At 44.9% G+C, this 9,484-nt stretch overlaps 1 protein-coding gene across 1 annotated transcript in view; it reads left to right on the forward strand.

Moving 5' to 3' along the window:
* VWF (von Willebrand factor) overlaps positions 1-9,484 on the forward strand; it is a 219,884-nt gene that overhangs the window by 131,467 nt on the left and 78,933 nt on the right. Inside the window, exons 28-32 of the mRNA XM_006862763.1 lie at positions 1,501-2,879; positions 4,678-4,794; positions 4,890-5,030; positions 5,328-5,471; positions 8,527-8,691. Of these exons, the coding sequence (XP_006862825.1) occupies positions 1,501-2,879; positions 4,678-4,794; positions 4,890-5,030; positions 5,328-5,471; positions 8,527-8,691 (1,946 nt within the window). The remainder of the gene's footprint in view (positions 1-1,500; positions 2,880-4,677; positions 4,795-4,889; positions 5,031-5,327; positions 5,472-8,526; positions 8,692-9,484) is intronic.

The raw sequence follows: 9,484 nt of genomic DNA on the forward strand, positions 1-9,484 counted from the left end.
ACTGACTACACGTCTAACAATAACACCACCTTGGAGAATTCTGTAGACTATTTCCAAGTACTTTATCCCGATAGATAAAGCTGGGAATTTGAATCTGTATCCATCTTTCCAAAACCTTTATATTCCTGATTTTCCTCTCTTCCCGAAAGTCCAACATTCATTATTCAAAATACATACAGGTAAAATGTTGTAATAAGTATTTCAAAACACTTACTTTCAATAGAACATTTACAAGTTGTGGTTTATGTCAACTTTTTAGAGCACTATCTGGTAGCGTAGTGGTTACGAATTGGGCTGCGAACCTTAAGGTCAGCGGTTCGAAACTACCAGCCACTCCGCGGGAGAAAGATGAGGCTTTCTACTCCCGTAAAGATTTACACCCTCGGAAACCCTGTACAGGGTCGCTATGGGTCGGAACCGACTCAATGGCACTTAACAACAACAACAGCAACAATTTGTCCTTAGCGCTACTTGCAGTAGGTTTGGATTATAATTAAATATCTGTGTTACTAGAGCCTTAGTTTAAAAAGAAAGTTTGAATAACTGTAAGTTTCAGTATATGCCTTAGAAGCAAAAAAGAATCTTTTCTACCACCAAGAATGGGTTGAAGCTTAAGCCTCTAGAATTAAGGGTAGTCCTGTTATGGCGCTGTATGATAAGCATGGGACCGCAAGGTTGGCTTGAACCACAAGGTTGGTGATTCAAACTCACCAGCCACTCTTTGGAAACCGTATACCAGATTGTTTTCAGTTGGAACCGACTTGATGGCACTCTATGACAACAACAACAACCACTTCAGAAGGGGTGGTGCTATTTGGAGACATATGTTAATAACGATGACTCACCTATGGAAGGTGGAATTTGCAGAAGACAAGGAGGGTATGGAGTGTGTTCTCAGGAGCGGGAATAGTATTTGCAAAGGCATGGAGGCATGGAGCAGAGTGATAAGCTTTGCAAGATGCCCTAGTCAGGCATAGCTGGAGTGTCAAGAAAAATGACAGAAGAGGATAAAGGGGTAATCAAGGTCAAGGACTTGGAAGGTCTTTGTAGTTAGAAGAGGTGGAGTAGATTATGCATGCAGGTGCTAAGGGGAATGCACTTTAGTCAGAGGAGAGGATCCCTCTAAAAACAAATAGACAAATAACAACAAGGTATTTCATGATAGCAAAGACTCAGCTGGACTGGCAAGCAGTTTTATGTATATATTTTTACATATAAAGGTTCCTATCTTAGTGAGGGTTCTCTAGTGATGTACCACTCTCTCTCTGTATGAGTAAAGTTTTGCCAAGTGATCTACTTGTACTCTGGAAGCAGAACATACCCTAGGGAAATTGTCTTTTTGACTAATTGATTAGATTATATTATGGAAGGAAATTACATTATGATTTCCATTAGATTACATTACCGAACAGCAACTATACTGCTGTTTGGCCAGGCAACAGATTAATCATGACAGTAGTGGATAGGGCTGAATGATTTCATTTCTCCCCTGTGCCATAGTCACTGTGATGGTGTTAACCTGACCTGTGAAGCCTGCCAGGAGCCAGGAGGTGGTGTGCTGCCCCCTACAGAAGCTCCAGTTAGCATCACCACGCCATACATGGAGGACATCCCAGAGGCACCCCTGCATGACCTCTACTGTAGCAAGCTGCTGGACCTAGTCTTCCTGCTGGATGGCTCCGCCAAGCTGTCAGAGGCTGAGTTTGAGATGCTGAAGGTCTTTGTGGTGGGCATGATGGAGCGGCTGCACATCTCTCAGAAGCGGATTCGTGTGGCCGTGGTGGAGTACCATGACGGCTCACATGCTTACATCGAACTCAGGGACCGGAAGCGGCCCTCAGAGCTGCGGCGCATTGCTGGACAGGTGAAGTACGCAGGCAGCCAGGTGGCTTCCACCAGTGAGGTCTTAAAGTACACGCTGTTCCAAATCTTTAGCAAAGCTGACCGCCCGGAAGCCTCCCGCATTGTCCTGCTCCTGACAGCCAGTGAGGAGCCTCCGCGGATGGCTCGGAACTTGGTCCGCTATGTGCAAGGACTGAAGAAGAAGAAGGTTATCGTGATCCCGGTGGGCATTGGGCCCCATGCCAGCCTCAAACAGATCCGTCTCATAGAGAAGCAGGCACCTGAGAACAAAGCCTTTGTGTTTAGCAGTGTGGATGAGCTGGAGCAGAGAAGGGATGAGATTATCAATTACCTCTGTGACCTGGCACCGGAAGCACCAGCCCCAACTCAGCCCCCCGACATGGCACAGGTCACTGTGGGTCCTGGCATCTTGGGAGTTTCGTCCCCAGAGCCCACAAGGAGCTCCCTGATCCTGGATGTGGTTTTTATCCTGGAAGGGTCTGACAAGGTTGGTGAAGTCAACTTCAACCTAATCAAGGAGTTCATGGAGGAGGTGATCCAGCGAATGGATGTGGGCCAGGACAGTATCCGTATCACTGTGCTTCAATACTCATACATGGTCACGGTAGAGTACACCTTCAGTGAGGCACAGTCCAAGGGAGACATCCTGCAACACCTGCGGGAGATACGCTACCGGGGTGGCAACAGGACCAATACTGGGCTGGCCCTAGAGTACGTCTCTGAGCACAGTTTCTCTACCAGCCAGGGGGACCGTGAGCAGGCGCCTAACCTGGTCTACATGGTCACAGCAAACCCTGCCTCGGATGTGATCAGGCGGCTGCCCGGAGACATCCAAGTGGTGCCCATTGGAGTGGGCCCTCATGCCAATGTGCAGGAACTGGAGAGGATGGCTTGGCCCAATGCCCCCATTCTCATCCAGGACTTTGAGACTCTTCCCCGAGAGGCTCCAGACTTGGTCTTGCAGAGATGCTGCTCTGGGGAGAGACCGGGGATCCCCACCCTCTCACCAGCCCCAGGTAATACAGGTGCCCTTGTGTCCAGGTTGGAGGGCTGCAGAAGGACCCGGGCTTGGCCATGGGGCTGCATCATCCATTGAGATGGGTTTCTTAGGCTCAGATCCTGGTTTCCCTGCTCTGTGCTCTTGGTCCAGTCCTGCCTTAAGTGTGCCTGCGTTTCTTTCCCTCCTACGCAAGGAGATAGATTTGTGATGCTATTTGGGGCAGGATCTTTTCTTATTGTGTATACTTTTAATTCCAAGGTAATTCATGTTTATTGTTGGGATTTAAGCAATACCAAGTATCTGGAGTCTAGAGTGTAAGTCTTAACTTTATCACAAAGTCTCATCCTATGTAGTCCCACTCTCTGTTTATAATCCTGGTTAAATTTGGTGGCTGTTAACTCCCTTTTGACTGTGCTGTATGGATGAAGTTATTCTAAGTAGTCTACATTCTTTTGAGCAAGGCCCTCACTTGCTAACTTCGAGTTAATTCTAACTCATAGCAACCTTGTTTCTGAGGCTGTACATTTTTATGGGAGCAGAAAGCCTCCTCTTTCTCCCATGAAGCAGCTGTCAACCACTGCCTATCCTACAGCACAACCATACACAGATCAGAGATGTCAGGTGACAGGGAGCAGAGTAAGTCCTCAGCCTCTGGAGCCAGGCTGACTGAGTTTGAATCTCACCTCTGCCATTTACTAGCTGTGTGATTTGGGGCAAGTATTTAACATCTCTGGAAATAAGTCTCCTCATCTGTAAAATAGAATGCATAGATAGCAGGTGCCTAAAAAAAAAAAGAAAGAACGAAAGAAAGAAGCAACAACTTGCTATCATTGCCTTTATTGCTTTTGAATCTGTACTGTCTCTAATCAGTTCCTAGTTCTTGCCTGTCTTTATTTGGTGTGTTTGGGGCCATGCCAGAATAGTTAGCTTGCTTTTAATGTCTTTGATCCTCACTTTTATTATCAGTGCCTTTTTTTCTTTTTTAAACCAGAGCTACAGATTTATTTGAATTCTCGTGACATTTCTGTTGAGAATAAGAACAGTATCTTTTAAATCCTTAGAATGGTGTTTAGACCAGAGTGTGTTTCCTTACTATAACAGTGGATCTGTTCCCAATCATTAAAATGAGCACATGTATCATTAGAATATCTATAGTATATATAGTGGTGCATAGCTTAGTGTGCTGGGTTGTTAATCAAAAGGTTGGTGATTTGAGTTCACCAAGAGGCACCTCGGAAGAAAGGCCTGGAGATCTGCTTTTGAAAAATCAGTTATTAGAAACTCTATGGAGCATAATTTTACTCTGACACTCATGGGGTTGCCATAAGTCAAAATCCACTCAATGGCAACTGGTGACTAGTAATAGTAACCTAACCTACTGCATAAGACATGAGCTCATTTCCCAGGGATAGGCTGCTATTGCACTTCCTTTGGTCATCTCCCCGATTTGCCACTCCAGTATTTCACTCAATTCTAGAAGAGTCGCAGACTCCTCTTACCGAGGGAACTGATGGCTCTTACTTTCTTTTGTAGGATTTAAGAGTAACATTAAGTGGAGTTGGAGTCTTCCCAGTGTTTACTGGGGTACGTGGGGTACTCCCGGACCCAGGAATTCCATCTCCCTCTTTTCCTTCTTCCTATCTCATGTTCCTGTTACTTAGGGCTAATAGACACACTCTCTCATCATGGTGCATGTGGTAGACAATATCCTGTAGAGCCTATAGACGTGGGTGTCTTGCTGCCATGGGCCTGGTGGCTGAGTCTCCCTTTCCCTACTGACATTTCTGTGCTAATCTCTCTGGGCCCCTTTGTAGACTGCAACCAGCCGCTGGATGTGATTCTTCTCCTGGATGGCTCTTCCAGTGTTCCAGCTCCTTACTTTGAGGAAATGAAAAGTTTCGTCAAGGCTTTCATCTCCAAAGCCAATATAGGTGAGTGATGTGCTTGAAGAGGTGGGTTTGGAAGAGGTTCCTTTTGGGGCTCCACCTGAGTCAGTGTGTTCTTACTGTTTTCTCTTTCTTCTCAGGGCCCCGTCACACTCAGGTAGCAGTACTGCAGTATGGCAGCATCACCACCATCGATGTGCCCTGGAATGTGGCCCTGGATCGTGCCAACTTCATGAACTTCGTGGACCTCATGCAGCAGGAGCATGGCCCCAGCCAGATTGGTAACATGGGGCCATGGACTGGGATGCAGGGACCCATGCTCTGGTCCTAGTGCTTGGCATAAATGATTAAGTAACTTGAGCTGTCACTTTGCTCTTTGGTCTTTAGTTTCCTCTACTGTCATGTGAGGGGCTAGTGCTTCTGCAGGCCTCTTGAAGATCTTAATTGTGTTTTTTGAGTTTCTGAGTCACCAAGCTTTTGAACGTCTTAAAGATCTACTGTAGACAGGATGGTGACTGGCTTAGGAGCCCCATTCATCACACTCATTACTGATGGGGTGGTCAATTCTTCATTCCCAGGGGATGCTTTGGGCTTTGCTGTGCGATATATAACATCAGAAGTCCATGGTGCCAGGCCTGGAGTCTCCAAGGCAGTGGTCATCATAGTGATGGATGTCTCCATGGATTCAGTGGCCACAGCAGCTGATGCCGCCAGGTCCAACCGTAAGTGTCCAATGCACCATTTGGAAATTTCCTAGAAAGCTAGAGATTTGGAAGTGGATGGGGGTTTGCTTCAGATATCCTGGATGATTTTAAATGCTCAACAGCAGGGAATTGTGCAGTGTGTTATTTGGAAACCAAACAGTGATAACTGTCTGCCGCTCTTTCACTTGCCTGCATGCTTTAGATGGCAAGCTTTCATCCCTCTACATTTGTCCCTCATGCCCAGGGGTGGGTCATACCTCTAAATTTTTCATTTTTGAAGTGATAGCCTTTCAATTTTTAATTTTCACCAAAATACTATGTCTGAGGCCAAAATGATTCATTATGGGGTCCTGGGAACAGTCAAGGACATTCATGTAATCAGAGCCTTTACCAATACCAACATAATGGGCTATTGGGGACAGGAGCAGGGGGTGCATGATGGATGGTCGAGAGACAAGAACACTGCCTTAGGAAGGATGCAGGCATGTCCCAGCCTTGTGCCCTGTAAGAACTTGTGCTATGAATGTCACCAGGACAGAGAGAGCTCGGTGGCTGGAGTGATGTTGTCCCCTCTTGAGCACCTGGAAGACCATTCTTCTTTGAAAACCTTGCTCTTCTCTGAAATCTTCCTGACCTTGTTCCTGAGAGAATTATTCACTCCCTTTTATGTACCACATCTGAACTACCCCAAATGTGTAAATCACACTGGATTGCCTTAATTTGTAATATATCCTTTGTATAAACTGGGAGTTCTTTGAAGGCAAAGGCAAAATTTTGCTAATTTTAATATCATCTGTGCATGATGCACAAAATAGGTGCTCATATAATGTTTGTGACATATATGAAATTTATTATTTCATAAAAAAGAACACTAAACGATCAGCAACATGTATCTATATAACACAAGCTTACAAGTACTAAAAATTTTCTAGCAGAAAACCAACTGTAACCTTAAACAAATTGCAAATACTAGAACTTTCTAGAAAATGGAATTGGGGAATTTAAGGATGGAGATATTTTTCCTTAAGCATTAAGAATCCAAAGCAAGACTTCATCAGGGAAGGAAGTTATTATAGTCTAGAGGAAACAGATGTGAGCTTAAGCAAGCCATTTAACCATTCAAAACCTCATTTTGTCAATGCAAAATACTCTGAGCACATACTCTGAGCTTAGCCCTGTGACATCTTCATTTCTCTCTTTACCCTGACCCCCCACCTCCACCCCACCCCGGAGATATCATTCATTGCCACAAGTCTAAATACACTTATACACTAATTACCTCGAAATTCTCATCTCCAACCTAGGCCTCCCCCCTGAACTCTACCTAGATGTGCTCAGTGGCAATTTGACTTAAGCTGAACTCTTAACTTTCACCAAGGAGCACTGGTGGCATAATGGGTTATGCACTGGGCTGCTAATCACAAGGTCAGCAGTTTGAATCCACCAACTGCTTCTTGGGAGAAAAATGAGGCTTTCTGCTCTGTAAAGATTCAGCCTTAGAAACACTATACAGGGTCGCTAGAGTCAGAACCAACTCAATGGCACACAGCAGCAGCTGTAGCTTATTGTTGGTTATGTGCTGTAGAGTTGGTTTCGACTCATAGTGACCCTGCATAGTGTTTCTGAGGCTGTAAATCTTTATGGGAGTAGAAAGCCTCATCTTTCTCCAGTGTAACAGCTGGTAGTTTCAATTGCTGACCTTGAGGTTAGCAGCCCAAATCATACACACTACGCTTCCAGAGCCGCCGCCACCTCCGCCACCGAAAAACACCACCAATTCTCTACCTCTTTCTCATCTTAGGAAATGGAAATACCATCCCTCTGGTTGCTCAGATAGAAAACCTTAACTCCCTGTTTTCCTCATGCCCCCCACACAATTCACCAACAAACTATAGCTCCACCTTCAAAACATAGTGAGGATCATACCACTTCCCACCATATATATCACCAATGACTCCCTGCTGCAAGTCTCCAACATTTCTCACCTGGATTATTGTAATAGCTTTCTAACTGGAACCTTTGTTTCTGTCCTTGTCCCCTGAAGCACATTCTCAACATAGATGCTGTGGTGTTTCTTTAAAAATCAAAGTTAGCTTATGCCACTCTGAACCCTGGCTGGCATTCTGTTTCATTCACAGGACACACTCGATTTTTATTGTGGTCTACAAAAGTTTTGACTTGTCTGAGCCCCACACCCTTTATTGCTTGTTCTGCTCCAGCCACCCTGGAGCATGCAAACATATTACTTCTCTGAACCTTTCTACTTTCTGCTCTCGCTGCTTGGAATGTTCTCCCACCAGATGTCCTCTTGCAATGTCTTTCATCTTCGAATCTCTGCTCAAATGTCGCCTTCTCACTGTGCCTTTCCTCAGCCACCTTATAGAAAACAGTAACACCCACCCTTCTCATTCTCATTCTCATTCCTCATTCTTCTTAACTCTATTTTGTTTTTTCTCATAGTACTTATCTACATCTGGAATACTATATATTTATGTATCTATGTGTTTATTGTCTGTTTCTCTCCTGTGTAAGTTCCATGATGACTTTATCTGCTTAGCTCACTGCTGTGTCCTTGGCTGTTGAGTTGGTTCCCACTCATAGCGACCCTGTAAAAGGGTTTCCGAGGAGCAGCTGGTGGGTTTGAACTCCCGGCCTAGTGGTTCACTGTCCAGTGCTTATCCTACAGCACCACACCAGAAGCCCCTGGCACATAGTAGGTTAATATGTGTGAAATGACTGAATATCTCCCTTATAGGGTTATGTGAATAGAACACGATGGTGTGTGGAGTCAGTCTGTAATATTGTGGGTCTCTATACAGAGTCCTGGTGTGGCACTGTGGGTTAATGCGCCAGACTGCAAAGCTGTTTGAACTGCAAGGTTGGTAGTTCAGGCTCACCAGCTGCTCCTTGGAAACCCTATACAGGGTCGCTATGGGTCGGAACCGACTTGACGGCACTTCACAACAACAACAATATACAAATGCTGGGCGTAGCTTCAGGCTATCTTGATTTGAGCTCAACCAATCAAAATAGGTTGACACAGACTCTTTTCTTGTTCCTCTGCTGATTCTAGGAGTGACAGTGTTCCCTATTGGAATTGGGGATCGGTATGATGTGTCCCAGCTGAGGATGTTGGCTGGCCCAGAGGCTAGCTCCAATGTGGTAAAGCTCCAGCGGATTGAAGATCTTCGCACCATGATAACCCTGGACAATTCCTTCTACCACAAGCTGTGCTCTGGTGAGCTTTATAAGACCATTATTCCACCCTCATGCCCCCATCCATCCTAGAGACCCAAGGGTGTCCATGTACAGGGTTTAACCTTGAAGGAAGATTGCTTCATAAACCAGGAACTTCAAGTTTCTGCTCATGAAAGGTTTGCATTGCATTACAAACTGCCAGAGTGTTACCAGCAAGTTCTTTGTATGTAGTTCTCCTCCTACTCCACTGTCCACCTGTGGCTAGGAGAGAGAGTTACCACTATTTGTGCAGAGGGATCTTAAAAAAGAACTGGAAGGTGGAAGCAGGAAACCCAATGTCCTGTAGATCCTGGTCTTCCCGTGCTCTGTGTCCACCCTTGGTGCAAAGGGCTTTAGAGATAAAATAGCCGAGGGTCTAATACCAGCATCCCATAATTTTAGGTTAGAAACATTTACTTTTTTTTTTAAAACCATGACTGATTTTTTTTTTTTTTTTTTGGAGGGGGCTTGTTTTATATATTTTTCTAATGTAATTAGCTGTCAGTCAAAACCCATAACAAAGTTATTGTCCTCTCCTGCTAGATGCTAGCTTTCCTGGTAGGAATCTTCAAGTAGATCTCTTTCAGGTTTTTAGGATATTGCCTCATGACTCAGGAGGCACTGATCTCCCTATGAAAAAGGAAAAGAAGGTACTGAGAGTGGAAATGCTTTGTAAGCTGTAGTTGGTGCCTTATTACTAGTGTTGTTATTATTACCATTCTTGTCAATAACCACAAAGCAGATTTGGAGAACCATTAATAACCATCTCTCAGTCTTGTACATCTGTGTCCTCA

The sequence above is a fragment of the Chrysochloris asiatica genome, unplaced genomic scaffold, assembly GCF_000296735.1.
Source record: "Chrysochloris asiatica unplaced genomic scaffold, ChrAsi1.0 scaffold00050, whole genome shotgun sequence".
In the NCBI taxonomy this organism is placed as follows: Eukaryota; Metazoa; Chordata; class Mammalia; order Afrosoricida; family Chrysochloridae; genus Chrysochloris; species Chrysochloris asiatica.